General features: G+C 35.7%; 1 protein-coding gene across 1 annotated transcript; it reads right to left on the bottom strand.

The window, feature by feature from the left end:
• Positions 1–3442: 3442 nt before the first annotated feature.
• On the bottom strand, positions 3443–4902 carry LOC111829621. Its single transcript, XM_023779241.1, has 2 exons — positions 4169–4902; positions 3443–3946 (listed from the first exon to the last, which is right to left on the bottom strand). Exons 1-2 carry the CDS (start codon positions 4883–4885, stop codon positions 3548–3550), a joined length of 1116 nt encoding a protein of 371 aa, XP_023635009.1. The 5' UTR covers positions 4886–4902; the 3' UTR covers positions 3443–3547.
• Positions 4903–17198: the final 12296 nt, after the last annotated feature.

Below are 17198 nucleotides of genomic sequence, written 5' to 3'. Positions count from 1 at the left end.
TGCCAGGTCGTCGCCTCATCCTTTGCCAACTTAATAACATCCGCTGGACAGTCATCCATATTTTCAAAAACCTTTGTATTTCTAGCTTTCCAGATATACCATAAGATCCATGGGAAACTTCCATCCCCACTATTCTGAATGTCAGGCTCTAACAAATATGCCATATTAGCGTACACAGATTCCGTCGGAAAAAAAATTGGGCCCGTAGGAATGTTGGCAAGAGCCCACGACTGACGAGCCGGCGGGCACTCGAAAATAGCGTGGTTCACCGTTTCCAGCGGGGAACCACACCTCGAACAGCTAGGGTCAATGTTGATCCCTCGCCTTCGGAGATTAGCTGCCACCGAAATGCAACCAGATAACAGTTGCCACATAAAATGTTGAATTTTAGGTGGGCAACGTACTTCCCAAATCTTAGCAAACAAAGGTGTGAGTAGAGGACCACAAACCACATGCTTAAAGCCCTCCGAGGTCACCAACCTTGCTGTATGATATCCTGACTTAACCGTATACTTTCCATGTTTTGTAAAGTGCCATCCTAATGCATCCTTCTCTGGATAATTACCCACAGGAATCGCATTAATTAAAGAAACATCTGACGGATCAAAGAACTGTTTGAGTAACTCCATACGCCACATGTTTCGTTGTCGATCGATAAATTGAGTTAGAAGAAGTGTTGGGTCCTTAAACGGCCCAATACTTGAAGCTGGTCTCGGGAATTGAGCTGGAATCCAAGGATCAGTCCATATCGATATGGCCTCTCCTGACCCAACCCTTTTAATAAGTCCTTTTTGCACCAGAGATCTAGCTGAAATAATACTCCGCCAACCATAAGACGGGGAGTAAGTCCGAATCTGTGCCATTGGGTCAGATTTCCGATAGTACCGACTTTTAAAAACCTTTGCGAATAGGGAATCAGGGAACTCCATCAGTCTCCACAACTGCTTCGCCAGAAGGGCCGAATTAAAATCTTGAACATCCCGGAACCCCAGACCGCCCAGCTGTTTACTGTCACACAATTTTGCCCAAGCCCACCAATGCATTCCCCCAGCACCTCCATTTGATCCCCACCAAAAATTCGCCACAGCACTAGTAAGCTTAGTTGTAACCGATTTGGGTAACCGGAAGCAGGACATCACATATGTTGGCAATGCAGATGCCACTGCTTTAATCATCACCTCTTTACCTCCCTTCGACAGTAATTTCGCCGACCAACCATTAATATGGTTATTAAGTCTATCCTGAACAAATGAAAAAACTTTGGTTTTTGGGCCACCAATGCTCTCTGGGAGCCCGAGATAAGTTCCCATTCCCCCCATGGTTGTTATACCTAGTACCCCCTGAATCTCCGCTTTGGTAACTTCATCCACCTTGTGACCAAACTGTATTGAGGACTTTGCAAAGTTTATTTGTTGGCCAGACACCAATTCATACCTTTTTAAAATATCCAGAATAACAGCACCCTGCTCTTTGTTAGCTTTGCAGAAAAAAAGACTGTCATCAGCAAATAATAAATGAGAGATTGGCGGGCTTTTGTTTGCCACCTTAATACCCGAAATTTGTTTCGCCCCTTCCGCTCTCCGAATATTTGCAATTAATACTTCTGTACACAAAATGAATATATATGGAGATAACGGGTCACCCTGCCGTAAACCTCGTTCCGGAATTATGGATCCCTGAGGTTGTCCATTAATTAACACATTGTATTCCACCGAAGACACACAAAACATGACCCATGAAATCCATTTCTCTGAGAAGCCAAACTTGCGTAATAACCTCTCTACAAATTCCCATTCGACTCTATCGTACGCCTTACTCATATCTGTCTTAATATCCATAAACTTGTTTTTACATGCCTGATTTGTTCGAAGCCCGTGAAACATCTCCTGAGCAATCAAAATATTATCGGATATTAGTCTGCCTGGGACAAATGCCGATTGTGTTTCCGAAATAAGACCCGGTAGCACCTGTTTTAACCGTTGACAAAGAACTTTTGATATAACCTTGTAGCTCACATTACACAAACTTATCGGTCTGAATTCCGCCATTCGGGTTGGTCTCTCCACTTTTGGAATTAGACAAATATTTGTCCTGTTCAACCGTTTATCAAAAACCCCGTCTTGAAAGAAAGAGTTTACTACAAACACTAAATCCTCCTTTACCACCCCCCAAGCTTGTTGAAAAAATAATGCTGTCATACCATCCGGCCCTGGAGCCTTTTCCGGGTTCATCATAAAAAGAGCATCTTTAATTTCCTTCTCCGTCACTGCCTGCGTAAGAGATCTATTTTCCTCTTCCGAAATCAAGGTCTGTATTCCGCCTAAAGCCTCCTCAAACGCAGACGGATTACTGGTCGAGAATAACTCATTAAAATAGTCCGTTGCGATTCCATAGATATCTTTGTCCTCCGAACACCAGATATCTTGAGTATTAAACAAGCCCACTATCCGATTCCTTGCACGCCTACATTTAGTTTGAGCGTGAAAGTACTTTGAATTCATATCTCCTACTCTCATCCACCTATTTCGACTTTTTTGCTGCCAATAAACCTCTTCATCATGATAAGCCTCTCGTAACCGTTTCGAGAGTTCAAAAATAACTGACTGGGGGGAATTATCATCCGCCTGAGCCTCCGCCAATTCCTTTTTAAGTTCTTCTATTGTATCCCGTCCAAAAGGTACCTGATCTCTCCGCCACTTAGAAACAGCTCGGCGACAATTATTAAGATTATCAACAAAAGAGCTCGGGCCCCTTGTGGTGTTCGTGCCCCAACCAGAAGCAATAGCTTCCTTGAGACCGTCTTTTCCAACCCAACGCTTATCAAAAATGAAACATTTTCGCCTCCGAGCTCGCCGTTCAGCTACACACGTAACAATCGGCTTATGGTCCGACCCGATCATGGGTAAGTACTCCGTTATCGTATCCGAAAACATCTCATGCCAGTCTTCATTACCAAGCGCTCTGTCTAACCGGCACCTAATTGGTTTCTTATCCCTCCACCCCCGCCAAGAGAACCAGTCCCCTAGTGTGGGAAACTCAAGAAGACCACAATCTCGTATCATACAATTAAATGGGAGAAATGATGAGGCCGTTCGAAGTTTACCCCCTCTCTTTTCATGGTTGCCAGTTATCTCATTAAAATCCCCTATCAAAAACCAAGGAGTAGATCGAACTGTACCAATTCTAGTTAGTCTTTCCCAAACGTCTCCTCGCATTTTGGGAACGGGATCACCATACACAAATGACAAATTTATTGTTTTTCCTTTAAAAACCGTTTCAATATCAATAATCCGATTAGACTTAAATAAAAGAGTAACATTAAAAATATTATTATTATAGAATAATGCCAACCCCCCACTACAACCAATTGGATCAACCGTTATCAAATTATTATAACCAAAATGAGCTTGAAATTGCTCTAAAAAAGGAGAATATTGTTTTGTTTCCGATAAAAATAAAAATTATGGCCTATGTTTCTTCCAAATGTCCCGAAGATACCCAATTGTTGCCTTATTCCCAAGTCCCTGACAATTCCAACTTATTATCTTCATTTGGTAATCTTTGGTTTTGGTGGCTTAGACCCAGCTGGACCTCCCTTCTCCATCTCCCTGGGCTTCGGGTTTCCTCCTTCACCATTCTTTGCCGCCTGCCTTTTCCTAGGTGTGGACAGCATCTGAGCAATCCTCTTTTTGGAACCTGCACCAGCCAGCACTGACCCACGAACCCGGCGGCTTCGATCTCCAGCCGTATCCTCCTTCTCCACTGTTTCCTCCTCCAGGTCATCCATCAGCTCCAACTCCTCCTCGGTCACCTCTTCTCCTGCCTCCAGAGCCGCCTGCTGAAACTCTGCATCCACTAGCAATCCAGGGTCTATACTCTCCCTTTCCGCAGCCACCATTCCCATTTCCATTTCACTTTCTTCGACAGAGGCCCGAGTTTCCATTTCCTGTTCACACACAACCACAGCAGAAAAATTCAAAACCTCAGGATCAATTTCCTGTTCCACTTGCTCCCCCTCCTTGTCAGGAACAACCGCAACCAAGCTCCCACCCTCAGAAATCACATTCTCATTAAAAGAGACCGATTCCAAACCAAACTCCACATTTGCCACTGTTAATCCAGAGCCAACCTCCATATTATCCTCAACTTGGAATAGAGACTTACGTACCAGTTTTTTGCTAATTCCAGCCACCTTTGCTTCTGGGGGCTCCACAATAGTCGCTTCACCGGTTTCCTCATCATACGTGACGCGTCTGTGATCGTTGAGCTGGGAGTAGCTGGAATAACGCCTAGACCGGTACGATGGCTCCCCGTGGTAATGTCCTGATCGTGACCTGTGTCCCTCTCCTCGCTGCTCCTTCTCCACTCCTTTCCCCTTATCCAAACTGCGCTTCTTACTATCCTGCTCCGAGCCTTTTCTCGCCTCCGATTCGACTGCGCCTTTGTAGCTATGATGTCTCCTCTCCCTGTCATCCTGGGAAGGATTATGACGATCACCTCCAGAAGGTTGCACCCTCCTGACAATCAGCTTCTCGCACTCATCTTCGTCATGACAAAGGCTATGACATAACTTGCAAAACCCAAACAGCCTCTCGTACCACAGCTTCACCGGAATCTCCACCCCATTACCAAAGTCGAGCTCCGTTTCAAAGCACAGGGGTTTTAACCCATCTAGGATCACCTTCACCCGACCACCATGAATGTCTATCTCCTCTACTCCCCCAAGCTCCTCGCCTATACTCCGAAAGGTCGGCTCTGCCCAGAACTGCAGGGGGATGCCAAGAACACGAACCCAGAAAGTGATTGTTGATGGATACTCCGGATCCACCGACGGCTCCCATCGCACCATCGCCACCATCCAGTGATCGAAATGAAACGGCTCCATCGTCAGAACCCTTGTGATGTCTTCTTCATTCTCAAAATCGAATTGGAATTTACCCAATCCGAGATCAGCTCCCACCACCCGATTCTCCATCTGCCATATCCGAGGAAACATGAAAAGGAGAGTCTTCATGTCCTGTTTCCTAGGATTGAAGCATCTCCCAATTACCGTTTTGGAGTAACCCTCAATCAATGCCTTGTTGTCAAACGCCGGAACCTTGACTCGCCGTTTTGGAACCGTTTCCACCCCCTTCTTCCCCGAATCACTGTGTTTCACCATAGAAGCTTGCGACATCGCTCCAGTTGCCAAATGAAAAACAAGAAGAATAATAATCCGAGAGAGTAAAAGCAAATAACAGTGCCCGAGAGAAGAATGTGAAAGCTCTCTCTGTCGAAGCCGCAATTTAACCCCATCTGCTTGCCTTGTATGCCCTTGATTTCCCGAATCCCATTCAATTTTAGCTTCCTTATTGAGCTCTCGAATCAACCCCAAATCTTCCTTATGCGCCCATATGATCGTAATCGAAATCCCTTGAAATCGTATCCCCGTTGTATCCAAATCCCAGACCCGCATCCTCCAATGAAAGTTGTAATATCGTATCCTTGCCTTAATCAACCCAGAGTATCTCATCCTCAACCCTCGATGCCAAAAACGAAGTCGTAAATCCCGGGATCCGAAATCTCCTTTCCCCTGCCATAACCGCAGGCATATCCCCAACCAATTCAATCGAACCACCGCAAACAGACCGCACAAAATCCCGATCAATAACCGTCTGATTTCCCCCCTCATTGCCGGGCGAACCCTAGAGGCGCCGCCACCATCGTCGTTTGTAGAGAGAGTTTTTTTTAATTAACTATTTCTTATATATCTCTTGTTTCCTTTTAAATACTTTGTAAACCTTTTTTTAAAGAACCTTATAAAATCTTTATAAAAGCCTTGTAAAACCTTATAAAAGCCTTGTACAACTTTTTTAATAGTTTTGGAAACCTTAATATACATTTAAACACCTTATAAAACCTTGTAAAACATTTCTTAAAAACCCTTTTACAAACCATAAGCCATATAAAATCTTTATAAAAGCCTTGCTGAACCTTTTAAATAGCTTGTATAACCTTAACATACATTTAAACACTTTATTAGACTTTAGATGATTTTAAAAGGTTTATAAAGAGTACACCTACTTTAGAGAACAAAGTTATTACATGTGCATGTGATAGATGATCTTTTGGCTACTAAAGCATTACTAAACGAATGTTGCTGTGAATTGTGCGTAGAACCACCATGATCTAATATCATTTATGAATATCTTAACGACATAGATATCCATATACATAGAGCAAGCTAAGGAAACAAGGAACATGGATGACAACAAACACCATTATAACTCCTTTAATGTCCATCTCCATATTCTTTTGCAAATGCAAGCAAACCTAATGCAGAAACAGCCTTGGCAGCTGCAATTCTCACACCTGAAACACCACAACTCAAAACTAGAGCCAAACAAGGGATTAACTCTATAAACATTGAGCCCCTCCTTCTCTAACCGTGGTTATCATCATCAAAACAATCCCCCTTGTTGAATTAGCCAAATATCCTACAATTTTCTCTTGAGCTACAAACGTACCCTTTGTAAAACTAATTAATAAGAACGATTGTGTTTTCCACTATGATATTCTAGTTTGGTTTCTACGGATGAAGCATCGAAAGCCAAAGAAATATTAGTCCTATCTTGGTAAATTTCAAAGTAATACGAGTTCCACCTAAAAATCCAGCATAAACCATAAGTACAACAAACAACGACGAAGGAAGGAAAAACTGATATGAAGTTGTAGAGATTAAAAAGGGATATAAGAAGAAACATTAATCGACGAAGTCGGGGCAACAATCAGAGAAATCCTCACGAGCAAAGCAACAAGAATCGATTGTAGATTGAAATCGAGATCCGAAACAGATCTACCCAGCAAATAGAACACGACCAAGAGAGACGAAAACACGGCGAAGAGACACGAGAACATGGCGAAAGAAACGAGAACACGGCGATGAGAGACAAGAACACGGTGATGAGAGACAAGAACACGACGTAGAAGACGAAATCATCGTGAGAGAGATCGTCGGCGATGAAGACTGAGCTCGTCGCTCATTGTCAACAGAGAGATTGTAGAAGATAGGTTAAATGATTTAAGGGCACTATTGTATTTTTGCACCAAAATAAGGGTATTTTTAAAAATGTTCTTTCTACTGGGGCATTTTTAAAAAGGTAATCCTTAAAAAAAATATTTTTAAAATTGTCTCATTTATTAATGAAAAAATAACGAAACTAGCACATAAATGTGTGTTAATAACTAGACTAGCCCTTCAAAATTTGTTAGAACTAGAATAGTTCAAAAATTTAAGTAAATGACAAAAGGCCATATGATTTTTTTTTGTATTACATAACTGCCATTATAATTTTTTCTTTACAAAAATTTAAATATAATATTAAAACCCAAGAAAAGAAAACTAAACCTAATTACAATACAAAAAAAAGTGATGATTCTTTGCTCTCAAAATTCAGCCGCCGGGAAAAAAGAGAGAGGTTTGTGTGGTGCCTCCTTCTATGGTGGAGATGACTGAAGAAGAAGAGCAGCTTCGTTTTCACTTTCAGAATCTTCCCAGGTATGTTCTTGATTTTATTTTCTTTTTTTTGAAATTATCCAGATTTTGGTTCTTAATTCGATTCGATTATATGAAGATACTGGTACCCAACCCTTCACCACTTTTCTCTTCTCTTTGGCATTAGAAAAAGCCATTTATTAACGGTAAGAGAAATTTCTGACTAGATTCGTTTTAATCTTCAAAATCTGAGTTTTTGTTGGTTTTTTTATTGCTTTGTTTCCAAATGATTTGAGTGTAGGCAGTATTAAATTCAAGGTTCAACTTGAACATCAGTAGTGTTTCAAAGAGAAAAGACAAATCTGGTGAATATAGCCAAGCTATGGGGAAATGGGTACGTTTGGTTCATTAGATATCACAGTCTAGTTTTATATTCCTCTTTCTTCTTGATTAGTTATTTCCATCTGCCCACCAAGGAGTCCTAAACTTTTTTGGTTGTTTATTGGCTTACTCAACTTGCTTGTTGTTGTCATTAAACTATGCACTTCAGTCACTGATTAATTGTTGTGTGTTTTCATTTCAGTTCTATATTTTTTTGTTCGCTCATGGCTAAACAGTTGTTTTGTGTTGTTGTTGTTGTTGTTGTAGTCAATTTACTTTTGAATTCTTCAGTTTTGTTGCCATCGATTAACCTTTGTATCTTGTAGGGTGGTTAATGTGATTGCAGGACACTATGCATATCCTTTTCAATAAGAAAGTCTAAACTTTACTTTGGTGTAGGAAAAAGGCATGTTATGATTGAGACGATTGAGAATCATATCCCAGGAGGTGAAGAAGGACGCAGTACGGCTCTTGTCACTGTACGATGAGATAAGGCCAGCCATTGAAGAGCATGAAAGAGATAGCCAAGACTGGCAACAAGTGTGGCGGAGAAATGGATACAAGCAAGCTGTAATAAACATAGAGTTTGATCTATAATCTAGTGTAATTAAGAATACATTCTTTATTTAATTAAAAAAGTGGGGAAAGTAATTTATTTTGAATTTTTTTACTATATAATTCTTATTCAATTTACACAGCATGTTCATATATTCAACTTTCAAAATTTGACTAATCAATTCTTAATCATAGTATTATATTTTAACTATAACAGTAATTATTACTGATTTATTAGATGTCAAAATGAGCCGTAGCTCGCGAGCTGGCTCAGCTCAGCTCAGTTTTTTATGAGCATGAGCTCTATTTCTTAGGATCATTTAATAAATAAGCTATATGATCGAGCTCAATTTAGATCGCGAGTTATATGATCGAGCTTTAATGAACATGAGCTAGATCATGAGCTCCACTTTTTTTAAACTAAGTATAATATATTATATTATATATTTATATATATATTACAATATATAGAATATTTGTAATATATTTTTTCCATTAAATAAACAAAATAGAAAATCTTAATGGAAAATCATAATAAAACAAAATTGGTTGTTTGGCTTTACAACGGACAACCATTGTTTTTTGCTAGCCTATGTCTTAGCATGAACTGTATATACAAGTTTTAATTTTTTAAATTTACTTGCAGATGAAGACGATGAAGATGTTGCTCTTGGATCATCTCAAGAACAAAACTCTCACCCGGAATATTTTTTTTTATCATTCAATTATTTTTAATTAATTTTAATTTAAGTTTTAACTTGTAGTAGTTGGTTTTATTTACGGTTTGAGAACTATTTATTTTATTTCGATTTAGTTTTAATTTTTAATTTTTGCATTATGTTATCAGATTTATTATGATTTTTTTAATAAAACTTGAATTATTGTCATTATAATATTTTTTTATATTAGCTCGCGAGTTTGCTCATCTAACTCGTGATCAACTAGATCTGAGTTCGAGTTTACATATTGAAGCTCATATAATAAATGAGCTGAGCTGAGCCGGCTCATAAAATATCTGAGCTCGTCATGATCTGAGCCGAGCTGAGCGAGCTGGCTCATTTTGACACGTCATTTACAATGCTAGTGGCATTCATCTACTCATTCAAATAAAACTAGCCATTTTATTTATGGGGTTTGTTATGAGATTATTGGCAATACAAAATAAAAGAGTTAATTTTATTCTGAAAATAGTCAAATGCATACCAAATATATATATAAATATCTCAGGGTTGCAATTATAATAAGAAATCTCCGTTAACATGTACACAACCATATCATCTCTAATAAAAAAATGTTAACAATTTACACACCTGCTTGAGAAACACATCAATACTCAACACATAATTTTTTTGGAGTTTCAATAAATTTGGTTGATTTTAGCCAAATTCTAAAGAGTTTTGCACATGGAGATTAACTTTGAATGTGAAGCCATCTTTATAGAGACTCATAGCTAAAATTCTATCTCCTTGTAGTTCGTCAGAAAATTGCCTCAAACACCCCCATGGCCACTTTATTTTTCAATTTATACTTAGTACATATTCATGATGGGTTGTGTAGTTACTTGGCCTTAAATCAACGCCATAACTCTATCACAACAATACTAGAGTTTTAATAATATTGTAAGTCTGTCGTCATTGTTAGGTTTTAGACGTAATATAAAATAGTTGTAAGGACAAAATCGAGATTTTGCCTCACGGTTCGCCCTAACTAAACCCTAGTTCATATTTTCTTTCCTTAACTCCACCGTACAAGTATGTACTGTGATGATAGAGATTCGATATACAACTCTATCAGCAGGCACTAACTCTATCAAATTTACGTTATTCTAGTCAGCGTAACTCTACCATCACTACAAGTAAATCTACCATAACGTGTACAAGTATACCATCAAGTGTGAGAGCTCACAAATACTGTTTTGGCCACTATAATTGTACCACCACTGCAGTTAAGTCTACTGTCTAACTCTATCATCCTGTTAACTCTCCCGCCACTATTATCAACTCTGTCAGGAAACTATATCGCTCCCATAACTCTAACTATCTTTTGGTCCTAAATCTACCGCCAATACCATTAGTCCATTACCCTATTTGATAACTCTATAGTTGAGCCAACTCTACCGCCAATACAAGTAACTATACTAGGTAACTCTGTCACTTCAATCAATCTACCACCACTACAAGTATCTCTAACTTACAACTCTGTGTAATATCATACTCTCTACTACAAAACTCTATAATCCTCCTTAAGTCTACCATAACTAAATTGGTAGACTTATCGGTTGGCGGGAGTTTTTTCCACCAAAATATGTTCTCTCTCTCCGACGTGGAATTTCTTTTTAATAGCATCGGTCGTAATTACGTTTATTCCTGCAACTGTTTCAGAAGGACAAGGCTGCCATTTTTCTTATTATTTCTCTCCCATCCAAACCAGTAATAAACAACAATATATGTGTTAGTTTCGTAATCTACCCTTTATTAATCTAGTGACAGTTTTATTTCAAAACTTATGTTGTTTGTTAACAGATTTATAGATGTAGGAATAGTGACAACATATTTGTTTTATGTTATGACAGATTTGTATATTAAATATAATCATGACCGCTTTTATTTTCTTTTCTATGACTTTTATATATTAAATTTATAAAAAAAAAACCTTAAAAATAAATTATTTTTAAATGGTGACTAAATGGAAGAATAACAAAGTTAGTGAGACTAATAATGATTGATTAATTTTAAGTAATTCAATTTTAGATTTCTAGGTTTTAAAATTTATTACAATTTTGAAATTTAGTTTTCCATTATTTTATTTTATTATTATTAGTAAAAATTATTTAATTTTTTAGATATTTTCTTTTATAAATTTAACAAAAAATTTTATAAATACAATAAAATTTATATTTTGTTTAATTTTATATTATGTATTTTAGAACTGTTTACAACTTTTTTATTTCTATATTTTTTATTTTTATATCATGTTTTATTTTTTACTTTTTTGTATAAATTTGATTAGCTTATTACGACAGACTTAATATAAGTGTGACTGATATGATTATGGGAAGTTTCGAGACATGTCGTCATTGTTCTAAGCGTATCTTCTCAATCACGAGAAATCTATGCACGAAACAACTTGGAAAAGATGCTTAGCTCAACTACAGAACTGCTCAAAGAAGAATCAAATCAAGCGGAGTTGAGACGAATGAGTTATTGATTTTACAAATCAGGTGTTCTTCAGTTTACCCGATTCAGATATGCGTCCATTCAACGAAGGATTTCAAACGGGCCAGAATGAATTAAGCTATAAACCAAGTTGTTTTACAATCTTAGTCCATGAGAGAAGCCCAAATAACTAGATTCAGCCCAAAAAGAATGAAAGGAGATCAATTTTCGTCCAAAGCAAAACAACATTTAATTATGTCGATTTCTCTCTCTTACATGCACTTTAGAGTTTGAATTTCATCTCCCTACATGTTTTGCATGTTGAGCTATTATTATGGATGTTAATGATGTATTTTACCTCTATATAATGAGGTTATCTCATGAATAATAAGAATAAGCCTTTTGATATTTTTGGAACCTTTTGAGAGTGTTTATCATTTTTCGTCAATGGTGTGTAATATCCATTGGTTTGGTTAATGGTGTGTAATATCCATTGATCAGTGTATGATCCGTCTTGGTATGTCATATCCAGGGGGTCTTGTCGAGAGTGATTCTCATTGTCACCCTTGAATTCGTCTTAGTGTGTCATATCTAAGGGATTCAAGTTCGGTAAATCAAGAGTCTGCCGCAGTTCTTGTGCGACCATTCGCTCCACCATCCTTGTTCTTCGTGGCTTCATCGTCCGTTGAACCTAAGGAATATCTTTTTCACCATCTTAGAGTGTCGAGTCCTCAGGAATATTTTTATCAGTGACAGATTTCTTTATTAGTTTCCATTTTTGAATTTTAGGTTTTTTGGTCTTTTTACATTTATATTGTGTCATTCTAATAATGATCAATATTAAAGAGTTAATTCAGTTATTTTTGACCAAATTTGTGTCAAACTGATTTAATTTCACAATCTGTGGAAATCACACAATGTTTGTCGTGTCACCTCAAAAAAAAACAAAAAAAAAAAAATCAGAAAGGTAAAGTTGTCTGAAATAGTACAATAGAAGTTACCTTCTTCTTCTTCTTCCACGCTCCTTGTCTTTTGCTATAATCACCATGGTAAAATATATATTTTTTGATTTGCATATGAAATGTTTTTTTCTTTCTGAATCTTGAATTGGAAATATGATATCGCCGGTGATGACGTTGCTTTTCTTGGCATCTTCTTCTTCTCCAGTTATATCCGACGGTTCCGATCACCGTTTAAGGTTGGTGATGATGTTACTATCCCATGCATGTTTGCTATTCTATTTCAGATCTAAGCTTTTTTTTTTTTTACTTTCATTTCCCAATTGCAAAATTAACCTCTTCCCTTTTTGTTGTTTCAAATTCAAATTGACAACATTCTCGACCTAGGACTGTGAATTGGGATGAAAAATCCTTAGAATTGGAGTGTGTTTTTTTTTTTTAAGCTATTGACCAGACAACTTATATGAATCATGGATCATGTGTCTCAAGTGTTATGTTTAACGGTAGAATTCATAAATAAATTTGAAAAGTTTGCGATTATTCACAGTTTTTGGATATTCTTATAGTTTTCGAATATATATCCATATATAGAATCATATAATCAGAATTATAGAATGAGTTCTATAATGACGCAGATTATATGTTGATAAGAATTAAAAAGACATTCATTATACATGACACTAGATGGTGACCCGCGCTACAGCGCGGGGGAAAAGTCCCAGATTTTTTTTTTGATATAAACACATTATATAAAAATCGATTCATGGTAGTGCAGAGAGATGTTTATTAAGTGTTTGAAAGAGGGTAAAGAGTAAAAAGAGCAAGTGCTAGGATGAAAAATTACAAATATATTGTACTATATATAGTTTATACGTGTGTTGAGGAAAAAAAAATTAGAGTTTATATTTTATAAACGTATAAAGTAACAAATGCTTGTATACTAATTAATCCTCTAACCAAACAAACCTCTTTGTATGAATGGTAGACTTCACTGTCGTATGTCCTCAAATCTTTGTCGACGTTGGTCCTTCTAAAAACCTGAAAAGATTTTTTGAACTTAGATTACACTTAATAGTACTTGAATATGTCAATGAGAATGACGGTTGAAGTCAAACCAAGCCAACACCATTGGATCTTGAACTTTTTTATTTATCTCTGTGGCTATTAGTTATAGTGTTTGAATGTAGGTGTTTTTCTAGAAGACGTATTTGTATCTTAATTAACTCTTTTCTTTGTAAATAACCCAAATTTTTCTCTCATTAAAATATTTTTCTTCATAAAGATCTTTCTTTATAATTTTGAATATATCTACACCATAACATAGTTATATTTGTGTATGTTTGACAACAAAAAGAAGATATGTATTTGTGTGTAAACTATCAACATTTATAGCCTTATCATATATATGTGTGTGTTTTTGAATTTTTAGTACAAAAACCTATTATAACAATGTTTTAAGATAAACTTTTCATATGTGTAAATAAGTCTTGTTTATTTGACTATGTTTTTAACCGTGTATTTTGGTAGTCCTTATTAATTTTAGTACAAATGAAAAAGTTGTAAACTATGAAAAAACTGAAATTAAATTACTGTGGAAAAGAATGTAGAAGCAGGTAGCTTACTTGTTCACAGCTTCAGTACTTTAAAATAGAAAGTTAACAATCCCTGCTGAATGGCTTAGCTCCACGAACCCTACAGCAAAGTGAAATTTAAGTATCATTGTGAAGAGGTAGTTATGTGAACCAAAACACTCGTTCAAAATATTCAAATGAACCATATAAAACAAACGCATACCTTTGAAGATGAATGAGAGAGAGGTACATTATGTTATTTAGTCGCCTTGAGGATATCTTATATAGAAGTAAAGATAACAACGTATGTATAGACTATGTTATTCAATCTTTTTGTATGCATAGAATATTCTGTTTCCAATATTGATAATATTGGTTAGCACAAAATTAGGCATTGTAATAGGAAACAATTAAATGTGCGATATTTACTTGAAAAACCGGTATTGAAATTTATATTGAAATTATATCAAGTATCCGATTGTAAAAATAACCCGGAATTTAAATAAAAATCCGACCCGAATCCCTTGTGTACTTCTCTTTTACTATAGTAGGGATAAAGTCATTAGAAAGGTTATTACCGATGATATTTAAGTATTTAAATATTATAGCAAAAATATTAATTTTTTGTTTTGAATAGGGATTGAACACAGGTTGCCACAATGACAAAAAACTGGGCGAACGCGCGGGTATTTTTGTTTCAGGTCGGATAATTTATTAAATTGTACCAAATTTCCTTCAATTACCCTTTCCCTTTTAGAAAAATATTTTGCTTTGACCATAAGTAAGGGCAGTTTTCGGAATTTTAAGTCAACTTATACCAATGATTAAATGTGTACTTCTCTTTTAATATATACCAATGCTACAGCGCGGGGGAAATAATTAACTATATATAACTTTTAACGGATTAAGATATGTTACATTTTACTTTTATTGCAATGTATTCGATTACAGTAAATTATATATTTGTATAATAAGTTTAAATAAAATAATAAACGAAAAAACGAATAAATAATAATACATTGAGTTTTGATACAATTAAAAAAACAGTGAAAAGTTAACAGCACGAAAAAACAAATTATTCAATTGACCATTTTTGTAGTAGAAGTAGAAATATACGTAAAAATTACATACTTACAATATTTTTTATGAAGTATCAACCCGTAACATAATTCATTTTGTAAAAACCGTTATTCATAACTCACTTTACAATTATAATTGTGATTTTAACAAACTACCCGTGAACTATCTAAAATTTACATAGTTTGATATATAATATATTTTATCAATAATAATTATGTATCAAAAAATATTTAATATTTTTATTTCTAATTTATTTTTATATTTGAACATTTTAATTATAATATTTTGAAACTTTCTAAACTTTTAAATATGCTCATGTAACAACTGTTTTAATATTGGTCATACTGATTTTAAATCATTGTCCAGAATATTTAACCAAATGTAGTTGAGTATTATATGTCCGTTTTGAAAAATTCAAATTGCAACATATGCAAAAAAAATTAAATTTTTATTAATTTTTTTTATTATATAGTATAATATCATAAATTTTAAAATAATAACAAATAAATGTCAAAGAAGAATGATAATTTTTTTTAATATATTATATTAAATTAGTTAGAGAAATATTAGGAAATTATAAAATTAGTTATGTAAATAATATAATCTTAAAATTAGATATGGAAAGTATCCAATGTATGTATCCAAACCCATTTTAGTATCCAATTTTGAAGTATCCAATTGTTAAAATCAGGTTAATTTTTTAATTTTGACTCGACCCGTATTCTATTTTGTACTTCTCTTTTACTAATATAGAGATAAGAGGATTGATGAATTAATAAATCGAAAGATTTTTAAGAGGTTTTTATAAACCACCGTGAAGAGTATTCACAAACCCAAGAGCTTGTGAAAGCCTTGAGAGGAGGACTCTCAAACCCTAGATTTCCGGGTAATTTAAGAAATAACGGATCTCTAGTCCTATCCCTATAAGCTTCCGCTCTATCATTTGGTATCAGAGCTGCGTCTCTTTGATTTCTTAATCAAGAAACAATACCGGTTATCACATGGTAAGTGATTGCATCTATCCTATCATGGACGAAAGTCCTTTTATCGAGAGAGAGGAGAACCCCCAGATCTACAGAAAATTGTTGGTGAAAAAGATCTTATTTGTGCAAAATTAGGGAGAAATCAGATCCATGCAAAATTTCGGGGTTTTTGCTGAAATCATGAAACAGCCAATTTTTGCATGTTTCGTGCAAGTTCCGACCTGTGTATCCGTGGAGGAAGTGATTAGTGCGAAGTTTTGATCAGATTCGGTTCGTTCAATTTTTGGGTCAAACCAAGTTTGTGCAAAAATCGGGCAAAATCAAAAGATAAAGATGACGACGGATCTACAAAGATCTCTTTTGCTGAAGATTCGTGAGTGAATCTCTCTAGGCCGGCAAGAGCTGATGCATCGCATATACAAGATTCAAGGACGAATCTTTTCTTGGCTGGTGAAACCTGATGCAACGAGATATTTGGAATATTTCCAAATATTCCATATATGAATTATTATTATGTTTTAGTTTATGTATTATAATTATTCTACAATATTCTAAGTTTAAAGGTTTTATGCTTTATTATGAATAGCCTTTTTAAGCCTCCTAAGCCTCATATTGTATTCAATTATTGATGAATTAATAAATCAAAAGATTTTAAAAATGTTTTTATAAACCACTGTGAAGAGTATTCACAAACCTAAGAGCTTTTGCGAAAGCCCTGAAAGGAAGACTCTCAAACCCTAGATTTCTGAGTATTCTAAGAATCAACGGATCTCTAGTCCTATCCTAAAAGCTTCCGCTCCATCATTAGGTCTATATGATGATGCAAGAGTGACATAGATCATGTATCAGAGGAGAAGAACTTCAAGAAGTACATCAGAGCGAATGGATAAGGACTTGCCAGAGTTCGTGAAGCATAATCAATGTAAGACAAGAAGTAATAAGAATCGCCTAGAATCGACACTCTTGAAGTTGAGGGAAGGATATGCTTTGCACCTAAGGGATCGTGAGATCACTTAGACCAAAGGATGTGGAGCGAATGG

The sequence above is a fragment of the Capsella rubella genome, unplaced genomic scaffold (assembly GCF_000375325.1).
Source record: "Capsella rubella cultivar Monte Gargano unplaced genomic scaffold, Caprub1_0 scaffold_7, whole genome shotgun sequence".
Classification (NCBI taxonomy): Eukaryota; Viridiplantae; Streptophyta; class Magnoliopsida; order Brassicales; family Brassicaceae; genus Capsella; species Capsella rubella.
Note: the sequence above shows the minus strand (reverse complement) of the source record. Positions and strands in the feature narration are given on the sequence as shown.